General features: G+C 46.0%; 1 protein-coding gene across 1 annotated transcript in view; it reads left to right on the forward strand.

Moving 5' to 3' along the window:
• The first annotated feature begins 542 nt into the window (after window positions 1-542).
• SCD (stearoyl-CoA desaturase) overlaps window positions 543-24,502 on the forward strand; it is a 54,053-nt gene continuing 30,093 nt past the window's right edge. Inside the window, exons 1-2 of the mRNA XM_033942145.1 lie at window positions 543-932; window positions 12,581-12,845. Coding sequence (XP_033798036.1) covers window positions 12,599-12,845 — 247 coding nt within the window. The 5' untranslated portion in view covers window positions 543-932; window positions 12,581-12,598. The remainder of the gene's footprint in view (window positions 933-12,580; window positions 12,846-24,502) is intronic.

A 24,502-nucleotide genomic window follows, 5' to 3' on the forward strand; every position in this document is an offset into this window, starting at 1 on the left:
ACTGCCTCAAACCGAAAGGCTTTCGCGGTATATAAATAAAGATTTATGTTATGTTATGTAATACGGTTGGCATCCATTGGGTGCTGCAATTTCTCACACATGGGCTGGTTACTTTCCATTTCCAAGGTGTAACAGACTAATATTGAGTTAGACCAGAATGAACCTCTCTTTTAATTTGAAGGACACAAAGTGCATAGAGGTGAGAAGGCAGGGACAGTATTCAGAAGTTTTAATCACAGATGTATATACATTTTCTTGTCTGTCACACGTAATCACATTTTTTTCCTCTGCCTGTGCAAGACAAGCTCCTGTTAGAGAAGAACTTGGTGGCCTCTAGGACCCAGGGGAACTAGCAACAGTTATGACCCACTTCTTATTAAAGGTAACTGTAGGTCATTGCCTCTTCAGGATCAGGTGGTTTTATATTCTGCTTTGCAAAAGCAGAAAGGGAAAAAAATACGTGATCAGGGATTGACAAAGCATTAGTGAATTCCCAGCTACTCGGGGCGCGACTCTCTCTTTCTGGTAAGTCTGACACTCTCACGCTCTCTCTCTTTCTCTCTCTCTCTCCAGGATCTGAGAGCAATATTACAGTCAAACAGCAGATGGCTGAAAACCAATCAGAGCAACCGGATGGAGTGGCACCAAATTTCTCTGAGCCAATAGGGTTCCTGGGATCTAGCCAGTATAACGCAAAGGCATTATTATCATTTCACCCATCATCATCCACCTTTTCTCAGCATAAAATGCGGTGGAGTGCACTGCCACTGCCACTACCATACAAGTCACTAGCAGCTGTAAAACGGAGCTAAGTCGGGAGAAAAGAACAACCTTCTTAGAGACAGTGTCAAACGAACAGTTTTCCAGGACTGGGCAAATATTGTTTGACTGCCAACAAATTCTTCATACTAACAGCTAAGACGAGAATCACGGTAAGTGAAGGAGCTTTATTCCTATAAAGTGAGGATTGCTATAATAAGGAGTAGATGATACGATTTTTGACAGTCTTAAATTTTTAAGCTAGTAAAAACAAATTGTACTAAGTTCAATAAGTGATATGACCTACAATTTATTGGTTGATCTTCATTATTTCTAAGTGGGCTGACACAGCCATCATCTTTATACAATATGAAATCAAACCTAGAAAAAATAATTCTGTGTCATTCTGAAATACATTTTTTATCCTGCCTTAAACTTGGTCTTGATTTTTTTTAAACTTAAGAGGAGATAAGAAGAGCTGCTGAAAAGTTCTCAGCCCACCCAAGAAGATAATGATGTAGAGCCATGAAACTTACAAGTTATTCCATACTTTTTTTTGACACTTTTAGTTTCATTTCACATCATTCTCTTCTTGGTTGGCTGAGAACTTTTCAGCGACGCCATGTAAAAGCTTTTATGCCTACATTGATAATAACTGTTTTGCAAAGGTAAGTCTCCTGAGAAGTTAGCCATGCTTTGAAATTCGAAACCAGGTTTCCATGAAACGAAGTTTTGGCCTCCATCATGCCTGGTCTGGCATAAAATGATGGGCTTGAACATTCATGTAGAGTTATCATTTAAGAAGTCCCAGTCTTTCCTACACTTTTCCCTCCGTATTCATGGTTTCAGCATTCGCGGTTTCGATTATTCACGGTTTTTAGCTTGCTGGCTCCTCCCCCCAAATTACATCAGGTTGCATAGAGAAATCACTGATTCCCAGCACTTTCTTCACCGTGTTTTGCCTCTCCTTCAGGAACAGGCCAGGTCTCCCACCATGTTATTCGCAGTTTCACCCTATTCACGATGGTTTTTAATAGAAAACAGTGAATAACATATGAAAAAGTTATTTCCGGTATTTCTGTATTTGCGGTTCTGTTAATCCCCTAACACAGCGAATACGGAGGGAGAAGTGTAATTATCTTACTTAGGAGTAATGCCACTAGACCGGTTTTTGGCTTCTTCCTGTATCTAATTTTAGCTGTCAAACATCAAAGGAAATTAAAAGAACCAAGAAATCATGGCCACTAGGAGTTATAGATAACATTATATTGACTAAGGCAGCTGACTACTTTAAATTCATTTTCAGTTACAACTTCAGGGGCAATTTTACTACAATTTTAGAAAAATTTTCCACATGTAAAACTATGGTGTTTTTTAAAAACATATAATGAACTGGATACACATATAAAAGTATACTTAGGCAGTGATTCTATGTATAGGGCTCCTTTTACGAAGCCGCGTTAGTGGCTTTATCGTATGCACTTTTTTAGTGCACGCTAGCCGAAAAACTACCGCCTGCTCAAGAGGAGGTGGTAGCGGCTAGCGCAGCTGGCAAATTAGTGCATGCTATTATGCGCGTTAAACTGCTAACGTGGCTTCGTAAAAGGCGCCCATACTTTTAAACATTATTTAAAAAAGCATTCTTGAGAAATGAGCTGGGTGGAAGTTAAGGTTTAAATGCATACTTTGCTGTAATGTTTTAAAAGTATATGTGCAAATCGTGATAAATACAAACGTGCATATTTACATCTGCTCTGAATAGATTCATATGTAAGGAGTCAATTTTAGAAGGATATACATCTACTTTCTCTTTTTTCAAGTTGCTATTATTTACACATACGCTGGTAGTATCCATGTGTACAGCTGTTTCTGAATTGTCCTCCACATCTGCTGGTTTGAAGCTGGGATTAGGTTTGAATCACTAAAGCCTGCTGTGAAATCACTCAGAGATGGCTGGCTAAATCGTTCCTGTAATCACATTCCAATCCCTGAAATTCCTGTTGGTTTAGCCACTGTTAGGCAGCTAAATCCCTCTAAAAATGCATAAATGCTGGGAGCAGCTGATTTACTGCATTTTGCCTATAATAGAAAGTAGGGATGTGCATTTGTAGGAAACAACATGGGAAAATATCAGTGATGCTTCAAGTTGTTTTTTATCTGAAATGAAGCCCCTCCTAAAAAATTTCAAATTTTTCCCATGTTATGCATTGAGTTCATTTACTATTTCTCCATAGTGCACATTATTTCAAAAGAGTGTACAGTCTAGAGAATAACATGGGGACAAATTTTCCCCATCCCCGTGTAGAGTTATCATATTGCTTTCAATGGAAGTAAAACCCAGATGTCTCTATCTGTCCTACTTACTTCCATTGCTTTCAGTTAGAAGTAAAGCCCAGATGTCTCAATCCGTCCTCCTTTTTCTAGAGCCATATGGTAACTCTATCCCCGTGGGATCTCTATCCTCATCCCGTCCCTACGAGCTCTGTCCCTGTCCCATTCCTGCAAGCTCTGTCTTCATCTGCACAAGCCTTGAACACTTTAAAATCATAAGTGTTTGAAGCTTGTGCGGTTAAGGCAGAGCTTACAGGACTGGGACAGGGACAGAACTCATGGGAACGGGATGGGGATATGGAGATCCCACAGGGACAAAATTGTCTCTGTGTCATTCTCTAGTGCACACCATTCCTGAAGAGTGCACATTGTTAATGATATTACCTCAAAACAAAAACATTTCATATAAAACCATAACAAAATGAGTATTTCTGCAGATGACATAGGAAACTAAACAAAATAAAAATGTTTGGGCTGCACACTAGTGCTGCTCGATTCAGGAAAAAAAAATTTTGATTCAATTCGATTCAGCCTATTAAATCAATTTTTGATTTGATTTTCCTGCCCAATTGGGTGTTTTTTTGGGGTTTTTTTTTTTTCAAATATCCAGGTGGGTTTATTTCAGCCTTTTCACTCACCTCACCCCACCCCACCCCATTTGCCCTCTCCTACCCACACTGGCGCTGTGGTGTAAACAAAATAAACAAACATAAAAGACTTTTCCTCTCTCTGTTAAATCCTAGCTCATGTTCGTGGTCTTACATCAGCTTTGGCAGGATACACATTTCAAATCTGACATGTAATCACAAAACAGAAAATAAAATTATTTTTTCTACCTTTTGTTGTCTGGTCATTATTCAAATCATGTTGGTTCCATGCTCTGGGACAAATGTCTTCTGATAACTCGCTTGCCAGGGTCTCCTGCCCATTTGTCGTTTTCTTCTTTCTCCGTGCTAACCAGCCATCTTCCATCTCGGCCCTCCCCTTCTGTTTCCCTTCCCTACCCCGGAGGTCTAGCATCTTTCCTTTTTTTTCATTTCCATCCCCGCAGCTGCAGAAATGGACCCCACCAAACCCAAATCCATCATCTCTCTTCTCAACTACCCTTTCATCCAGCATCTCTCCCTCCTTCCCCACCACCCCAGGTTCCACCATCTCTTCCTTTCTCTTCCCAACTACCCTCCTATCCAGTATATCTAGCCCATACACACACACACCATCCCTTGTGTCCAGCTTCTCTTCCTTTCTGTTCCTTCCCTTCCTAAATTCCATTGTCCACCATCTCTCTCCCTCTCCTCTGTTTTTAGACCCATTATTTCTTCCCCCCTCCCCCCAGTCTGGCATATGCATATCTCTTTGGACCCCCCTTCCCTCCCTCCATGTACTTCTACACCAGGGCCCCCCGAAGACTTGCATATTTCCCCCTTCTTTTTAGCATCCTCCAGCTTCCTCTCTGACCTCCTGGTCTCACCTTCAGCAAAGGATCGCTGGTGCTGTAGCGATCCTAGGAGGCTGCTGTCAGCCTCTGCAGCACTTTCGCTCTGCTGTGGTCCCACCCCTCCTCTGACTTCAGGGGCAGGATCGCAGCAGAGGGAATGCGCTACAGAGGCCGACGGCAGCCTACTAAAATCGCTACAGCACTGGCAACCCTCTGCAGGCTGCCGTAATTAGCTGAAGGTAAGACTGGGAGGCTAGGGGGAAGACGGAGGAGGCTAGAAAGAAGGGGGAACATGCAGGCCTTTGGGGGGGCCCCACTGCCTAAAGTTAGGCACTGATCTTGTAAAACTTAGGTACCCATTATAGAATCACATTTGGCGTCACCTAAGCATGCATAGGTAGCACTTAGAATTCTAACATTTAGGCATCTCCAATTTATGCCAGCGTTTTCTTCGCCTAATGTTAAATGCTGATATTGTAGTCTAATGTACCCTATTTCACAAAGAGGTACCTAACTCTAAAACACACTCATGATCCACCCCTAACCATGCCCACTTTTAGTGTAAGTGTTTTGGGCTAGGCGCCTGCTTTTTAAAGAATTGAGGTTTTTGAGTTAACATAGTAACATAGTAGATGACGGCAGATAAAGACCCCAATGGTTCATCCAGTCTGCCCAACCTGATTCAATTTAAATTTTTTAATTTTTTTCTTCCTAGCTATTTCTGTGCTTGGGTTCCAACTGCTGAAGTCTCCGTCAAAGCTAACCCCAGCCCATCTACACCCTCCCAGCCACTGAAGCCTCATCCTCAACCAAAAGGCCATATACAGACACAGACCGTGCAAGTCTGCCCAGTACTGGCCTTAGTTCTTCAATATTTTCTATAATTTTCTGATTCTGGATCCTCTGTGTTCATCCCACGCTTTTTGAACTCCGTCACCATTTTCCTCTCCACCACACTCTCCGTAAAGTAGAATTTCCTAACATTGCCTAACTTTCAATTAAGTCCAGTTAAGTCCAATTAAGTCCAGATGTAAGGTGTTGCATGCCAATATCAGCACCGATTAAGCTTATTGCTCGATTTAGTTAGGCACAATATCAGCATCTAATTTTAGGTGGATTTTATAGAATTAGGGCCATTGTGTCTTCCTTCGTCTACCTTTTGTTGTCTGTTCATTATTCAAATCATGACCAGACAAGTGTACTCCTCTGGTTTAAGTCATGTTTTCTCTGCCTTTTGAATCTGTCTGACTCAGGGAGGGGGCTGTCCAATGCCCTAGGAAATCCTTAAACCACTCCCTCCTCTCCACAACCCCCAGCTAAAAGCTTTATTACCATTACCACTCCCACTCCCTGTAGTCCAGCATCTCCATTTTTCCTCTCTCCTTTCCAAACAGTCCAGCATCTCATTTTTCCCTATCTAGACCCCGAAACAGTCCAGCATCTCTTTTGTTCTTTCTTTTACTGGGCCTGTTGCTACCCTCCCCCTTCTAGACCTGAAAAGGAAAGTGGCCTTAGAGCACAGGCCTATGCTTGTGCTATTGTGTCCCACATCCCTCCTCCCCCCTTGATACAGGATTTCTTCTCAGAAGGAGCCTGACAGGACTTGAGCGCAGGCCCTGTGCCACCGCTGATTCCAGTTTCCTTTTCATCTCTAGAAAGGGAAGAAAAGGTGGTGGTGAAAGAAAAATGGGAGAGATAAGATAAAGCACTCCTGTCATGCTGCAGCCAACCCCAATTGCTGCCACCCTAGTGGCAGGGCTGACCTTGCTCTGACTGCTAATGCAGTCTTCAGGTGTCCATGCTCTCTATGAACTTTGGGTTTCTTATGAAGATCAGCACAGCAGCATCTCAATTTATTTGCATCGCCCAGTAGTGGAAATAACTAAGAACGGGAAACATAAGGAATTATTAACGCCAGTAATTTCTCAGATATTAAATAAAGATCAGATGTAGGTAACAGGAAGCCTATCAGATAAGAGGGGACAGAAGCACTATAGAATCAGTGAATGCACACAGACTCTTGGTGTCTCTCTAAAGATGAGTGAGCAGAAATGAAAGTAGAAAAAAGGCTACAGGAAAGATGTGACTAAAAAGGAGATATTTCTAGTGAGTAAAAGAAATACTCATAGGTGCCACTATTTGAAAGGCGCTTGCTCAACCTTGGGGGTGCTCAGAACCCACTGAGGCCCACAGAACTGGCACCTGTGGGAATAATATATGGGCAGAGTAAGCCTTTGGAGGTGTTTGGAGTAGCTGTATACTTCTACATCACTAACTATCATTGCTATGAAGAGAATCAAAAGGGAGAGCAAAATAAAAATCATCAGCAGCAGCTGATATATTGCTGTGTATTAGAGAATGACACGGGGACAGATTTTTCCCCATCCCCGTGGGAAATCATTTTCCTGTCTGTGCCCCATTCCTGCAAGCTCTGTCCTCATTTGCACAAGCCTCAAACACTTTAAAATCATAAGTGTTTGAGGCTTTTGTGGTTACGGCAGAGCTTACAGGAATGGGGCAGGGACAGGGATAGTGACAAAACTTGTAGGGACGGAGAAATTGAGTTCCTGCGGGGACGGGGAAAATTTGTCCCTGTGTCATGCTCTACAGTGTATCTCTGTAAAACTCTACTCTCTCTTATCATTTTCTCCCATTTGGCACTGAAAAGAACTGTTCTCTCCTTTAATGGCTAGTATAACCCTATGGGCAAGTTTAAGCCCAGTACTCTTTTCTCATTCTATCTAATTCTTTTATGCTCTAACTCCCTTAGAATTAATTCTGTCTCTTTTGGTGGTTCTATTCTCCCTGTAGGATCAGAGGGTTGATACGACACTGGGGAAAGGAGATTTTATCTCCTGTTATTTAAAGTGTCATCACTCACCAGCTCTGCTGCTCCCTTCTCTGGTAAGGACTGTCCAGTGGCGTACCTAACATATGTGACACCCGGGGCCCATCATTTTTTGACACCCCCCCATCTGTATGAAAAACATGATTTTTAGTAACAATCCACACGTCACACATGAGTATCTAGGAAAAGGCAACATCTTACATACTACAGTGAGCAGTACAACATCAATACACCCATTGTAAAACTAAACAAGCCAGACTAGTACAGAACAATCCTGCAGCCAATCCTAACAAAAAACCATGGCTTTCGAACACAGAAAAGACCTTCGCCTAGTATGGAATATGTAATCACAAACTAACCCCTCCCTCTTTTACAAAACTGTAGTGTGGATTTTAGCCACGGTGATAACACCTCTGACGGTCAAAGAATTCTGAGCATCAGAGCTGCTACCACCACGGCTGGCGCTAAAAAACGCTCCACAGTTTTGTAAAAGGGGGGATGAAATAGAAATACATAGACAAAGGTTAAATTGTCCAGCAAAAAGCTGGACTCTGCATACAATGCAACACCACATAAACAGTGTCACATGTCTCCTAAAGCAATAAATAAATAGAAAATTTTTGTTCTACCTTTGTCTTCTCTGGTTTCTGCTTTCCTGATCTTCTTGTTACTCTCATCCTTCTGTCCACTGTCTGCCGTCTCTCTGCCCCTATATGGCATCTTCTCTCCTTCTATGCCCCTTCCAGAAACTGTATGCCTCCCCCTTCCATCTCTCCTTTCACCCCCATTGGTCTGGCATCTCTCTCCTCTCCTTCCCTCTCCCACACCTCTTCTCTACAACCCCTTTCCCTTTTTCCCCTCATTTTCCTTTTCAATTTATTTTCTGCATCCGTCTAGATTACGTTCTTACTACCCTCTCATCAATTTCCTTTTTTACTGTCTACCTACAGCTCACCACCTCTTTCTCTCACCCCTTCCAGTATTTCCCTAATCCTTTTCCCCCATCATGTGCCCTCCTTTTATTTATCTCCTCCTTCCATCATGTGTCCTCTTTTTCTACCCCTTCCATCTAGTCCCTTCTCCTCTCTCTGTCCACTTCCATCGTCTGCTCCCCTCTTTCTCTCCTCCCATTTCCTTCCTGCATTTGCTCCCTTATCTCTCCCATCCGCACTTCCATACAGCATAGGCTCCCCCTCTACCCTCCCTACTACTATCCAATGTCTGCCCTTTCTCTCTCCATCTACCCCTCTTAAATCAGCATCTGCCCCATCTCTTTCCCTCCAATCCAATTCCCTCCAGTATCCTTCCCCCTTATGTCTCTCTCCCCTTTCCCTGTACATCAATTCCATCAGCACTACCCTTCCATACCACCCTGCCCCCTTTCTCTCCCTCCACCACTCTTCCATTCCAGCAGTCCTGCTCCTTTCCCGCGATGACTATAGCTGCCAGCTGCGATGACTATAGCTGCCAGTCCACCCCACTCCGACTTACTCTGCTCTGGAGCAGAGTTGTCAGCTGCATGCTGGAAGGTCCTGCGATGACTTGTCTGCAGGCTTTGCTCTGGAAGAAGTAAGTTACATTGGAGGGGGTGGACCCGGCAGATGCAGGGAGTTGCGGCAAGGTCCCGCGATGACTGCGTCTGCCGGGTCCATCCCCTCTGACGTAATTTACTTTTTATGGAGAAAAGCCGGAAGACGAGTCGTCGGGGGACATTCCTGCACCTCAGTGCAGCTGCCGATTCTGCTCCAGAGCAAGTAAGTCGGAGGGAGTCCACCAGCAGCAGCGCAGAGGTGCAGGTCCTGTTGCACAGTAGGGCAGGATGACCCAGACCTGGCCAGCTGTGCACCCCCCTAAGGCGTGCACCCAGGGCAGACCTCCCCACCCCCACCCCCCTTGGTACGCCACTGGGACTGTCTTAAGGCAGCAGCTTTACTCTGTCTTCTTTGGAGAATCAGGGTCAGGTCTCCCCAAAGACTAATCCCCCCTTCCTTTAGGTCATTCTGTACCTCAGGGAACTGTTTTGGATTATATTGACAACTCTGATTAGTTTAATCTTTTGAGAACAGGTCTTGCTTCTCACAGTAGGCCCTAGGGTACAGCTGTAAATCACAGTGGCAATCCTTGTGTTGGTTCTTCCTTCTTAGCTCCAAGAATAAGCAGGGCAGGATTAATCAATAGGCCAAGTAGGCACGTGCCTAGGGCCCGAAATGGTTAGGGGGGCCCGATGAAGGAGGGCATCAACATTGTTTTTTCTAAACGGCGATAGGCCCCTCCAGCATCGATCGGCAACGTGGGCCCCCCCTCCCCCCCGGATTGGCAATGCGGCCCCCCCCATCCACGGAAAGTAAGACAAGCAAGCAACGCGGGTAAGAAAGGCAACGGGAACTGTAATTGTGCAAACAGTGCTGCTTGCCCAAAGCTTCCCTCTGATGTAGCTTCCTGTTTCCGCCTGGGCGCATGGTGGGGTGGGGCAGGGCAGGGGGCCCAGTGTACTTGTGTGCCTAGGAGCCCTCGAGAAATTAATCCTGCCCTGAGAACAAGGGACTATCGCTTTTGTAGGGCCCAGAGTGGAGTCACTGCTTGTCCTATACCAGTAGCATGGAATATTGCTATACCTTGGGTTTTGGCCAGGTACTAGTGACCTGGATTGGCCACCGTGAGAACGGGCTACTGGGCTTGATGGACCATTGGTCTGACCCAGTAAGGCTATTCTTATGTTCTTATGTACATACTACTTACTGGACCACCTCCAAAAGCTTAAGCCTTAATTATGTTGGACCACATACTCAGAATCTTTTTTTTTTTTTTTTAATATAATTTGGATTTAGCTCATATCTTGACACGATCTTGAATGAAGGGAATCTTCGGGATCCCAGTCAGCATGGATTCACCAAGGGTAGGTCCTGCCAATCCAATCTCATCAGCTTCTTTGACTGGGTAACAAGAAAGTTGGACTTGGGAGAGTCTTTGGACGTCGTGTACCTGGACTTCAGTAAAGCTTTTGACAGTGTCCCACACCGCAGGCTGCTAAGCAAGATGGAATCGATGGGGTTAGGAGAGACACTAACTGCATGGGTCAATGATTGGCTGAGTGGCAGACTTCAGAGGGTGGTGGTTAATGGTACCCTCTCTAAAACATCGGAGGTGACCAGTGGAGTGCCGCAGGGCTCGGTCCTGGGTCCACTCCTTTTCAACATATTCATAGGGGATCTGACTCAAGGGCTTCAAGGTAAAATAACACTATTCGCCGATGACGCCAAACTATGTAATATAGTAAGTGAATGCAGTTTACAGAATTATATGGCGCAGGACCTGCTTACATTGGAAAGTTGGCCCTCAACCTGGCAGCTAGGCTTCAATGCTAAGAAATGTAAGGTCATACACCTCGGAAGCGGAAATCCATGCAGGACGTACTTCTTGAACGGAGAAACTTTAACTAGGACTTCAGCAGAACGAGATTTAGGAGTAATCATCAGTGCAGACATGAAAACTGCCAATCAAGTGGAGAAGGCTTCATCTAAGGCAAGGCAGATATTGGGTTGTATCAATAGAAGTTTCGTCAGCCGAAAGCCTGAAGTCATAATGCCGTTGTATAGGGCCATGGTGAGACCTCATCTGGAGTACTGTGTGCAATTCTGGAGGCCACATTACAGTAAAGATGTGCGCAGAATTGAATCGGTTCAACGGACAGCCACCAGGATGATCTCGGGGCTCAAGGGTCTCTCATACGAAGAGAGACTGAACAAATTGCAGCTCTACACTCTTGAGGAACGTAGGGAGAGGGGAGACATGATCAAAACATTTAAGTACCTCACGGGACGTGTCGAAGTGGAAGATGATATTTTCTTTCTCAAGGGACCCTCGGCCACAAGAGGGCACCCGCTCAAACTCAGGGGCGGAAAATTTCATGGCGACACCAGAAAGTATTTCTTCACAGAGAGAGTGGTTGATCATTGGAACAAGCTTCCAGTGCAGGTGATCGAGGCAGACAGTGTGCCAGACTTTAAGAATAAATGGGATACCCATGTGGGATCCCTACGAGGGTCAAGATAAGGAAATTGGGTCATTAGGGCATAGACAGGGGGTGGGTAAGCAGAGTGGGCAGACTTGATGGGCTGTAGCCCTTTTCTGCCGTCATCTTCTATGTTTCTATGTTTTCAGTAATAGCTCAAGGTGAGTTACATTCAGGTACAAATGTTTTCCTGTTCCTGGAGGGGGTCACAATCCATAGCAGCATAATCCATTTCAACCCTGGAGTAGGATCTTTCTTGCAAGTGCAATGGAGGGCCCATTTTGGCAGCCTGTTACAAGTCTCTAGCAAAGTGCTGCAATTCCAGTGTGATCCGTCTAGTTTAGTAAGTTACAATTTCAAATATCTATATACTTATTTTGAGTTTCTGATTTGAAATATTAATGCACTTTCTCATACCAATATGCAAACTTATGTATATTATGGTACTTGATACTGCTGTTGTACTGAAAATAGGCCAATAAGTGATAATCAGACATTTGGACACTGAATCTCAGAATTTTAAACAAATCACATTGCATCACATTTCTGTATAACTGTGGTTAGTTATTTTTTAAAAAAACCTATTTCTATTCATTTTCATAAATAAAATATGAATGTGGTGGAGACTGTGGGTTGTTCTATTACATCATTAAGATAATCTTAACAGCAACTGTACCTGCAGTTCTACCAAGTTACCCAGTTTGAGGAGAAACACATTTTGGCCAGTCTTGGTTTAGAAAGTACATCCCAGAGCAGTGTGGTATTTGTAGTTCCTAATTCTACTCAATATTATAGGTTCCATAGAGAGTGACAGAATTTGTCACCGTCCCCATCCCTGCAGATAACTGTGGGGAACCATGCCCATGTCATTCTTTAAAGAGAGAGGAAAGAATGAATAGGCACCACCACTGATCCTCAAGCCTTGCATTGAAAAATGCAAGAAGGACTGAGGTTGAGATAGACACTAAGGAATGACACAGGATGGTTTCCCACAGTTAGGGTTGCCAGATTTTCCAATCTTTGATCTCCAAAATTAAAATCCATTTTCAGCTGAAAATTTATGCTTGCTCATAAGTTTGACTGAAAATAGGTCACAAATTTAGGAGTAAAAATTTAGGACCTCAGCATTTTCTGAATATTGAGCTCTTAGTAATAATAATAATAATCAGATTTGCCATCTTATATTCCCCAGCTCTCCCTGAATTTCAAGATGACTAGCAGAGTCACCCAAGCTTCCGTGACAACCATACAGCAAAAGCCTCTAGCTCCTAAGGAGGTAGCAGCAGATCGCGTCATGACAGATGACATCTTTGATGAAAGCTACCGTGAGAAAGAAGGCCCAAAGCCTCCAATGAAAATTGTTTGGAGGAATGTGATTGCTATGTCGCTTCTCCACATAGGAGCCTTGTATGGGTTAATACTAATACCATCTGCAAGCTTCAGCACCTGGGTGTGGTGTAAGTACAGCAGTCTTCTTACTTCCATTTCTCACATCAACCTATGTTCATTGCACTTGGTGCATTTCTTCTAATATTGCTCATGTTTATACACTGTAAGTTGGAGTGGACAAATTTAAAAGGACTCGACGTGGGCCATATTTTGGCACTACTACCTGCATCAGGAGGCCATAACGTCTGGCTACTCTGTAAATGATATATAATTTTTTTATCCTTAGACAAACAGGCAGCATATTCTCACATGTGGGTGACGTCATCCACGGAGCCCAGTATGGACAGTGGTAAAGTGTGCTGTCACTTTAAACTTTTAGCAAAGCTCATGCGCATGCATGAAAGCCTTCCTGCCTGACACAAGTTCGTGAGGTCATCAGTTCTATGTCCAAGTGAAGAAACCAACTAGGGGAAGTGGGTGGGTTGTGAGAATTAGAGAGTTGCGCGGGGACAGAAATCCCACCTGTCCCCGCCAGAATCCTCTCCATCCCCACCCGTCCCCGCCAGGATCCTCTCCGTCCCCACCCATCCCCATCAGGATCCTCTCCGTCCCCACCCATCCTCGCCCGCCCCATAAAAAGTAGCAATTACTTCTAACAGGATCATCAATTCCACAGTTTCTTTTGTGTTTGCGCTGCTGTTTTCCTTGTGGAATCTCTTTGGTGGAACCCTTTTTTTGTTTTCTGTTCAGGTAATTAACTTATAAACCCCTTCTTTTACTAAGACTGACTTGTCCATTATATTATAAGGACGAACCATGCTTCCAAAGCCTTCCATCCCCGTGGGAGTCCCGTTGGCTAGAGGGAGGTCCCCGTGGGAGTCCTGTGGGCCAGAGGGGGGTCCCCGTGGGAGTCTCGTGGGTTAGGGGGGATTCCCGCGGGACCCCCGCGGTAACTGCGGGATTTCTGTGATCCCCGTTCCTGTGCAGACCTCTAGTGAGAATATCTGCCTGCTGTCCATGGATAACACCTGTTACGGTAAGTAACTGTGCTTTCTTGTTGAAACTGTTGTTCCCAAATGGAGTGGCGGTAATCTTGAGTCCATTTCACTCCTTGAGGAGCAGCATTTCATTTTAGAATTTAATATAGTTGCACCACATGGTCTTAATCTGGAATTAGCATGAGTTATTAGTAAAATAACACTTCTTAATGGTAGCTCACATTGACAACCACACCTCTAGGTGTTGATACTGATTGGTTACCTATCTCTAATTTCAGAGTTGCAAGTAATGTACATAGTTATACCTCTTTTTTGAAAGCGTGGAGGGGCATAATCGAAAGGGACGTCTAAGTCCTTTTACGTCCATCTCGCAAGTCGTCCAAAGTTAAAAAGAGCCTAAGACACATTTTTGAAAGAGACGTCCAACTTTTTTTTCTTTCGAAAATCGTCTAATTATACGTCCTGCCGATCTGATCGTCCAAGCCACTAAATTGTCCATCTTTATACCACATTTCCGTCCAACTTTCCGTCCAAGTCCAAAACGCCTAGAACAACCAAGCCCTGTTGGACATGGGAGGGGTCTGCAAAGTGATGGACTGAACACCCAGACATGGCACCTAAATAGTGGGATACCTTACAGGGCACTGCTGTGAACGTCACAAAAAGGGTGCCATGGCTTCTCCTCACTACAGCTACCTTATAGGTCATGGTGAGCCCCCCAAACCACTTCCAGAATCCCCTAGACCCACTTATCTACCACCCCAATAGCCCTTATGGCTGCAGGAGCCACTTATATGCCAGTAAAAAAGGTTTTGGGGGTGTATAGGGGAGTGCACATGTTTAAGTATCAATGCAATGATTACAGGGGCTTATGGGCATGGGTCCTCCTCTCTATGGGTCCCTAACCCACCCTCCAAAATGACTTAAGCTGCCTCTGTGCTGGATGACTAGGCTTTCCTATGCCCGGCTGCCAGGTGATGATGGCCTGGAGGCTGAAATTTAAAGTTGTGAATAAAATTTTTGTGGGGGGAGGGTTGGTGATCACTGGGGTAGTGTGTGGGGGTCTGTGTTATGTGTTTGCACTGCTTATCTGGTGAGTTTAGGTGGGTTTTTGTGACTTAGACCATGTTTTACGTGGTCTAAGTCACAACGTCCAAGTTCCGTCTAGGCTTTGTTGTTAAACTTTCGGTTATACATGCTGTACGACTAAGTCTAAGCCGACCCATGTCCCGCCCAACTCCCACCCTCGACACGCCTCCTGAAACGTCCCGTTTAGCTTTGGACGTTGAGTGGCACTATGAAGGCCTAGGTCGTTTAGAAATACGTTGAAAACCCGTTTTTATTTTCGGTGCGTGGACGTTTTAGAGAAATGTTCATCCAAGTGCCGACTTAGGCCGGTTTTTGGATGTTTTTCTCTTTCGATTATGAGCCCTTTAGAGTTTAAGTAAACCCTTTTGGTTCAGACCACAAATTCTGGCCTAGACTGAGTTCCTGTGTGTCCACAGGAATGTGGAGTGAATGGATTAAAAGTGTCAATGACTTCGCAGTTTTTACTGATCCCAGCCTGGACAACGAGCCTGGAAAATTGTACTAAGTAACCCATCTAATGGTTAACCGGGCACAAACAGGGTTTATATGACATCCAGCCAGGAAAGTCTGCAAAGAGGACTACCCCCAGTCACATTCATTATCCCAGGGAGAGAAATTTTCCAGCCCTGACTCCAAAAGATACTAGCATTTGACCATCCAGGCTCTATGAGCATGAGGTAGTGTTTAGGTCAGGGATTGTTATAATGCCACTTTACAGAACAATGGTCAGACCACACTTAGAATACTGTGTCCAACACTGGTCTCCATACCTTAAGAAGGACAAAATTCTGTTGGAGAGGGTACAGAGGCGAGCTACGAAACTAGTCAAAGGCATGGAGAATTTAAGCTACATGGAACGCCTCGGAAAACTGGGACTGTTCACCCTCGAAAAGAGAAGACTGCGTGGGGATCTAATAGAGACTTTTAAAATATTAAAGGGATTTGATCAAATTGACCAGGAAGCAGCATTACTGACATTTTCAGATGTGACGCGGACAAGAGGTCATAGCTTAAAACTGAATGGCAGCAGGTTCAGGACAAATGTCAGGAAGTTCTGTTTCACACAAAGAGTGGTGGGCGCTTGGAATGCTCTCCCGGAGGAGGTGGTGGCAGAAAATATTGTGCTGGGTTTCAAACGCAAGTTGGATGCACACCTTCTTGCAGATCATATTGAGGGATACGGGAAAACCGGGTCTCCAAAAAGGAGCACCTAAATGGGCCTCCGCGTGTGCGGATCGCCGGACTAGATGGACCTTGGTCTGATCCGGTGAAGGCGTTTCTTATGTTCTTATGATTGTGGGCAGTATGAAGATAAAAGATAGATGATGGTGCTAACTAGAGAATGACAAAGGGATACATTTTTCCCCATCTTCGCAGGAACTCATTTTCCCATCCTGTCCCATCCCAGAGAGTTATTTTCCTGTCCCTACCCCATTCCTGCAAGCTCTATCCTCATTTGCACAAGCCTCAAACACTTTAAAATCATAATTGTTTGAGGCTTGTGTGATTAAGGCAGAGCTTACAGCAGGGGTGTCAAAGTCCCTCCTTGAGGGCCACAATCCAGTCGGGTTTTCAGGATTCCCCCAATGAATATGCATGAGATCTATTAGCATACAATGAAAGCAGTGCATGAAAATAGATCTCATGCATATTCATTAGGGAAATCCTGAAAACCCTCAAGGAGGGACTTTGACATCCGTGGCTTACAGGAATGGGACAGGGACAGCGACAAAACTCGTAGGGATGGGACGGGGAAATTGAGTTCCTGCGGGGACGGGGACAAATTTATTCCCATGTCATTCTCTATTGCTAACACCTCTAGTTGAGTCTTCAGTTCAGTAAGGACTTCATCCAGAGGGTTTCAGAGAACACAGCTCTCAGACAAAAAGAACTTTTGAAAATAAAATTTGTTTGTGCTTTTAATGTTACTATGTTTATTTAATATTTTATGTATGTATGGTTGTAATCAGATTTTATCCCAGGACAAGCAGGCAGGTATTCTCACTAGTGGGTGATGTCATCCGACAGAGCCCCGATACGGACATCTTGAAAGCATGTCTTGCTTGAAGAAACTTAGAAGTTTCGAGATGCCCGCACCGCGCATGCGCCAGTGCCTTCCCGCCCGATGTACCGGGCGTGTCTCCTCAGTTCTTTTCTTTCCGCGGAGCTGAGAAGTTATCTTCAATCTGCGCTGACTGAATTTCAGTTTTTCTTTGCCTTCTTTACCCGCGTTTTGGTTTATTTCTTTGAATTCACTTTACTTTACTTTATAAAAAAAAAAAAAAGTTCAAAATTATTTCTTCCGGCGGTTCGGCCGGCCCGGCCTCGTGGCTGCAGCCTACCTCTTTCGACATTGCAGCGTCGATTTTCCGGCCTATGTCACGGCCAATCACCGGTTTTAAAAAGTGCAGCAAGTGCCAGCGTGCGATTTCGTTGACGGACCCGCATCGACGCTGCCTCCAGTGTCTTGGTCCGGACCACGTTCCGAAATTGTGCAGGCCTTGTTCCACGCTCACTGCGCGCTCGTTCAAGCGGCGTTGCTTACTTTGGGAGTCGATGTTCAAGATGGAGACTGCCAAGGATCTGTCTGCTTCTACATCTGCTGAGGTTTCGCCGGTCCGCTCGAAACCTGCATCGACGACTTCCGCATCCAGCATCGTGAAGCCAGCATCGTTTACACCGGCTGCGGCTTCCAGTTCCGCTGCGGCGCCTGCCTCTGTCTCTTCGGTTCAGGTACCGCCTTCCACTGTCCCTCCCGTGGTCATCAAGGTGCCCAAAGCTACTAAGCAGAAGCACTTGGCCGCGAAGGAGCGCGAAGACCGTGCAGGAGGACCCCCTTTCGGTGCGGATCCCTCCATATCGGCTTCGCTTCGGTCCCTGCTGGAAGCTCAGTTTGTCGAGCTTATGCAAACTATGGGACCCCGGCTTATTGCCAACATTCAGGCTGAAGTCCGAGCACCGGTCCCTGAGGGCGGTCCGCCCCCTCCCCCTCGCCGTTCGATCTCGCTGCTCGACGAGGGGGATCGACGGAGGGCGGCGGATGCCTCCAGGAGGGCTTCCCTTCCTGATATGCCACCTTTAGAGCCCATTACTCCTCCACGGCATCAGGGCGCTGGGACGGTCCCTGATATTCGGAGTCCTGGGCATACTGCATCGCAGGAAGAGTTCTTCCGCACTCCATACCAGACTTGGGTGGCGCTGCGTGAGTCCGCGTCCTTGCCACCTCTGCGATCCACCGCTTCGAGCCCCATCCATTCCTTAGAGGCTTCGGGGGATCGTGCGATGCACAGAAGTTCTCGCTCCCCATCCCGGCACCGGGAGGGGCATCGTTCTCGTCACTCATCTCGACACTCCTCACGTCATTCGGAAGTGTCTCCACAGAAAAAGATGCAACGTTTGGGATACTCATCGTCCGATGTTTCCCAACCGGAGGGACCAGAGTATGAGGAACCATCTACCTCTTATTCTCCATGCCGGTCTCAGCTCTCCCTAGACCCGGAGGCTTCCACTTCGTCTAGTCCGTCTCGGCGGCCGGCCTTGGCGGACCAATTGTCTTTCTCATCTTTTCTCCGACAGATGGCGGATGACTTAGATGTGACTTTGGATACTGGATCTAAATATTCTAAAGAGTATTTGGATACGATGCATTTGCCTCACCCTCCGGCGGAGACTCTTCGGCTTCCTTTGCATAAATTGCTGGACCAGACTTTCATGCGCTGTTTTGAGACACCGTATTCTATCCCTGCGGTTCCCAGTAAGCTGGATGCTCGATACCGCATCGTTCACCACAAGGGGTTTGAGGGAGCTCAACTTTCTCATCAGTCTCTTCTGGTCGAGTCTTCCCTCAAGCGTTCTCACCCTTCCCAGGTCTACGCTTCTGTGCCTCCGGGCAGGGAGGGGAGAACGATGGACAAGTTTGGTAGACGAGTTTACCAAAATTCGATGATGGCGACTCGAGTGCTCAATTACAATTTTTTCTTCTCTTCCTATTTGGATTTCATCTTGCCGGTCCTCCGCAAGTTCGTCCCTTTCATCGATGCTGAAGCTCGTTTTCAGTTTGAGGAGGTGGTGGCAACCCTGTCCCAGTTGCGCCTGCAGCTGATGCAATCCTCCTACGATGCCTTCGAGCTCTCGGCACGTGCTGCGGCCTGCTCAGTCGCCATGCGTCGCCTGGCCTGGCTTCGCACTATTGATATGGATCCGAACCTCCAAGACAGATTGGCTAATGTGCCTTGTGCGGGAGCGGATCTGTTCGATGAGTCGATCGAGACTGTCACTAAAAAGCTTTCGGACCACGAGAAGTCTTTTCAATCCATTCTGCGTCCTAAGCCTAAGCCTCAACAGTCTCGTCCATCTAGACCGCCTCAAATCTACCAGAGGCGTTATCAACCAAGACAGGCTCCCCTAGCGAGACAGCCTGCGAAGAGGCAGCCTCCACAGAAGTCTCAGCAAAAGCCTCAGATGCCGGCTGCACCCAAGGCCACTCAGCCCTTTAGACTCTCTTCCAGGGAGCATAACCGACGTTCTGTCTTCCCTTGTTTTTCCCATCGGGGGTCGACTCCACCATTTTTATCATCAATGGGAGTCGATCACCTCGGATCTTTGGGTCCTTACCATCGTAAGAGAGGGATACTCTCTTCATTTCCAACGGATCCCCCCGGACCACCCGCCAAGAGAGTATCCTTCCAACTCGATGCAGACCGCTCTTCTTCTACAGGAGGCGCAGGCTCTGCTTCGGCTTCGAGCCGTAGAGCCGGTGCCAGTAGATCAGCAAAACCGGGGGTTCTACTCCCGGTATTTCTTGGTTCCGAAGAAGACGGGCGATCTGCGTCCCATTTTGGACCTTCGGGTCCTCAACAAGTTTTTGGTCAAGGAGCGGTTCCGCATGCTGACCCTTGCCTCTCTCTACCCCCTACTCGAGCAGAACGATTGGTTATGCTCTCTGGATCTCAAGGAGGCCTACACTCACATCCCGATACATCCGGCCTCCCGCAAGTTTCTCAGATTTCGGGTGGGACATCTACATCTGCAGTATCGAGTGCTTCCATTCGGCCTTTCCTCGTCTCCCAGAGTCTTCACAAAGTGTCTGGTGGTGGTGGCCGCTGCACTCCGGAACATGGGTCTCCAGGTCTTTCCATACCTCGACGACTGGCTCATCAAGGCACCGTCGGCTCCAGAGGTCATTTCGGCGACCTTGACCACAATTTCTTTTCTGCAGAGTCTGGGCTTCGAGATCAACTTCCCCAAATCACATCTTCAGCCCACTCAGTCTCTCCCCTTTATCGGGGCTGTTCTGGATACCATTCAACTTCGAGCATTCCTTCCTCCTCAACGCATGGATGCTCTCCTTCTACTCTGCCAGTCGGTGTCTTCTCGCCCGTCCATTTCGGCGAGACACATGATGGTCCTCTTGGGCCACATGGCCTCTACAGTTCATGTGACGCCTTTTGCCAGACTACATCTCAGAATTCCTCAATGGACCCTGGCATCTCAGTGGACTCAGGTGTCCGACCCGTTGTCCCGTCACATTGTCGTCACTCCTGCTCTACGGCAGTCTCTTCTCTGGTGGATGACCTCTTCGAATCTCTCCAGAGGTTTGCTGTTTCACTCTCTTCCCCATCAGAAAGTTCTCACGACCGATTCATCGAACTATGCCTGGGGGGCCCACCTGGATGGCCTACGAACTCAGGGGTTCTGGACCACTACGGAACGACTCCATCAAATCAATCTTCTGGAGCTCAGGGCCATCTTCAATGCTCTCCAAGCTTTTCAGCATCTGCTTCACGACATGGTGGTCCTTATTCGCACAGACAATCAGGTCGCCATGTATTATGTCAACAAACAAGGGGGCACGGGCTCGGCCCCTCTTTGTCAGGAAGCTCTTCGAGTCTGGGATTGGGCGGTTCGCCACAACACCTTCCTCAGAGCTGTCTACATTCAGGGGAAGGACAACGTCTTGGCAGACAAATTGAGTCGTCTTCTCCAACCTCACGAATGGACGCTCCATTCCAAACCCCTTCATCAGATCTTTGCTCAGTGGGGAACGCCTCAGATAGACCTCTTTGCAGCGCCCCACAACTTCAAACTGCCTCAGTTTTGCTCCAGGATCTACACTCCTCTCCGCCTCGAGGCAGACGCCTTTCTACTGGAGTGGGGGAATCGCTTCCTTTATGCGTTTCCTCCCTTTCCTCTCATCCAGAAGACTCTGGTCAAGTTAAGATCAGACCATGCCACCATGATCCTAATTGCTCCTCGGTGGCCCAGACAACCTTGGTTCTCCCTTCTACTTCAACTCAGCAGCAGGGAGCCAATACTTCTTCCAGTGTTTCCTTCACTGCTTACTCAACATCAAGGTTCACTGCTTCATCCCAGCCTGCAGTCTCTCCACCTGACAGCCTGGTTCCTTTCAACATGACCCCTCACCAGTTCTCTCAAGCTGTGAGGGAGGTCTTGGAGGCTTCCAGGAAGCCTGCTACTCGACAATGCTATTACCAAAAATGGACGAGATTCTCGACCTGGTGTATTTCCAATGCTACAGAACCTCAGAAAGCTTCTCTATCGTCTGTATTGGACTATCTTCTACACCTGTCCCAGTCTGGTCTCAAGTCTACCTCTATACGAGTCCATCTGAGTGCTATTGCGGCTTTCCATCAGCCTCTAAAGGGGAAACCTTTGTCTGCTCATCCTGTGGTTTCCAAATTTATGAAAGGACTTTTTCATGTCAATCCTCCTATCAAACCTCCTCCTGTGGTTTGGGATCTCAATGTTGTCCTGTCTCACCTTATGAAGCCTCCGTTTGAACCTCTCAAAACGGCTCCTCTTAAGTATCTCACCTGGAAGGTGGTTTTCCTGGTGGCCCTCACGTCAGCCCGCCGGGTCAGTGAGCTTCAGGCCCTAGTGGCAGATCCACCCTTCACTGTATTCCATCATGACAAGGTGGTTCTCCGTACTCATCCGAAATTCTTACCTAAAGTGGTCTCTGAATTTCACATCAATCAATCCATCGTGCTTCCAGTATTTTTTCCAAAGCCTCATTCTCATCCTGGGGAATCTGCTTTGCACACTCTGGACTGTAAACGTGCTCTGGCTTTCTACTTGGATCGCACAAAGCCCCACAGGACTGCACCTCAACTTTTCGTCTCCTTTGATCCAAACAAGTTGGGACGACCTGTATCGAAGCGCACCTTCTCTAACTGGATGGCGGCTTGTATCTCTTCCTGCTATGCCCAGGCTGGACTATCCCTTCCCTGTAAGGTCACAGCCCACAAGGTCAGAGCAATGGCAGCCTCTGTAGCCTTCCTCAGATCGACGCCGATTGAGGAGATTTGTAAGGCTGCCACTTGGTCCTCGGTTCATACATTCACCTCTCATTATTGTCTGGATACTTTCTCCAGACGGGATGGACAGTTTGGCCAAACTGTATTACAAAATTTGTTCTCTTAAGTTGCCAACTCTCCCACCATCCCATTGGGGTTAGCTTGGAGGTCACCCACTAGTGAGAATACCTGCCTGCTTGTCCTGGGATAAAGCAATGTTACTTACCGTAACAGTTGTTATCCAGGGACAGCAGGCAGCTATTCTCACGTCCCACCCACCTCCCCTGGGTTGGCTTCTCAGGCTAGCTACCTGAACTGAGGAGACACGCCCGGTACATCGGGCGGGAAGGCACTGGCGCATGCGCGGTGCGGGCATCTCGAAACTTCTAAGTTTCTTCAAGCAAGACATGCTTTCAAGATGTCCGTGTCGGGGCACTGTCGGATGACATCACCCACTAGTGAGAATAGCTGCCTGCTGTCCCTGGATAACAACTGTTACGGTAAGTAACATTGCTATTTTGTAGGCAGACTATAAGTCTTTTAAATAAATAAATAAAAACTATGGACTTTTTAAAGAAGCCATTTCTACTGAAACTGCTCTTCTGGCTCAAGCTTTAAAAAGCATGTAGGTATCTTCAAACAGAGTAATCGCAGCAAAGACCATAATGATTGTACCATCTGAGGTCGGCCAGCTGTCTAGGCCTACCCCGAGTTAGAGACCTCACACTCTATATACTGGTATCAATCAATAAGTATATTTATTAACAAATCAGTAACAGCTTACAAGAATAAATCATTCGGCATATAGAGTAACAGAATGTGATCTTCAGGCCTGAGGATCCTCTGATGTCTGTTCTGCTTACTTCCTCTTAAAGGCCTATTTTTATACATTTCTTGGTGGCCAGCACCATGTTGGTCTAAATCACATGATAAATCTTTATTGGTTATTTCTTACACGTCATTACATTTGTTAATTCATTAATTGGTTTATAATATTTGTGTCATGCTATACGTATATCCAGTTTACCAGAAAGCCTATCCTTTTCCTGCATATGTCCTTTTAATCCTACCACGTCAGCAATTCCAAGCCCTGCCCTTATCACAAGATACTCTTGCTAAATAATTTTCTTTAAAATTTTATTCTCGACCATGAGATGTGTTCATCAAAACAGGTGTGAGGCTCTGTTGCCATGCAAAAAGAGTCAAGTATTGCTGGTTTGTTTCCTCTTCATAAGTTTCACTTAGGTCAGTAGGTTATTTCCCAATCAGTACGTGACAGCTGGCAAGTGGAGTCAGAAATGTCTTTTTAGTTTATTAATATATTTTGAGTTGTTAGAGCAGGAGAGGAGAAAGGGGATTTTTCCCTCATTTGAGATCTGGTTTCTTCACCTTTAGTGTTATCCAAAGGACTTACTGTTCACCTGTATCATACCAGGACTTTGTGAATGTATTTTCCATAATACCAGAGCTTACCGTATTTTCCCTCTTCCTCTCACATCTTAGAGCAACTTGTGGGATGGCCCTTTATTCGAGGCAATGGGGTTAATATTCTGACCGCAGGAGTTAGCTGAACCGACTCCCACAGTCAGCGCTGATCCCAGATATTCAATTCTGGCCCATTTCCGGTAACCGGCATTGAATATCCAGTCTATTTTTAGCTGCTGTAAACTTTAGCCAGCTAAATCGATATTAGCTAAATCGATATTAACACTGGCCAGATAAGTGTTTAGTGGCTAAAGATAGACCAGCTATCTATGCATCCTGATCTAGCCGCTCAATGTAGCCGGCTAGCGCTTTAAATTTCACAGATGGACGGCTGTCGCGACATAGCCACTGAATATTAGCATTTAACAGCCAGCCAGTTATCTTGCGCTAAATATTAGCATTTAGACAGCTTAGAACTATGTATCTGGCCAGGAGCCATTCCTGGCAGGGCAGAATAAATCCCTTGTGTCCTATAGACTGTGATATGTGATTTGAAAAGACACTTTCATTGTGTCTATAAATATACATTTGTGTAGAAAGTCTAAAGCAGGAGTGGTCGGCCACGATCCTCGAGGGCCACAACCCAGTTGGATTTTCAAAATTTGCACAATGAATATGCATGACATTGATCTGCATGTACTGTTTCCATTGTATGCAGATAGGTCTCATGCATATTCATTGTGAAAATCAACAAAACCCAAATGGATTGTGGCCCTCGGACTGTAATTGGCCACCCCTGGTCTAAAGTATAAGTTGATGTTTTTTCTTCTTCAATGAGAAATAAGGGGAAGTGTATTCTAGAGCTCAGGAGCCAAGGGAAAAACTTTTACAGGGTCC

The sequence above is a fragment of the Geotrypetes seraphini genome, chromosome 4 (assembly GCF_902459505.1).
Source record: "Geotrypetes seraphini chromosome 4, aGeoSer1.1, whole genome shotgun sequence".
NCBI classification, from domain to species: Eukaryota; Metazoa; Chordata; class Amphibia; order Gymnophiona; family Dermophiidae; genus Geotrypetes; species Geotrypetes seraphini.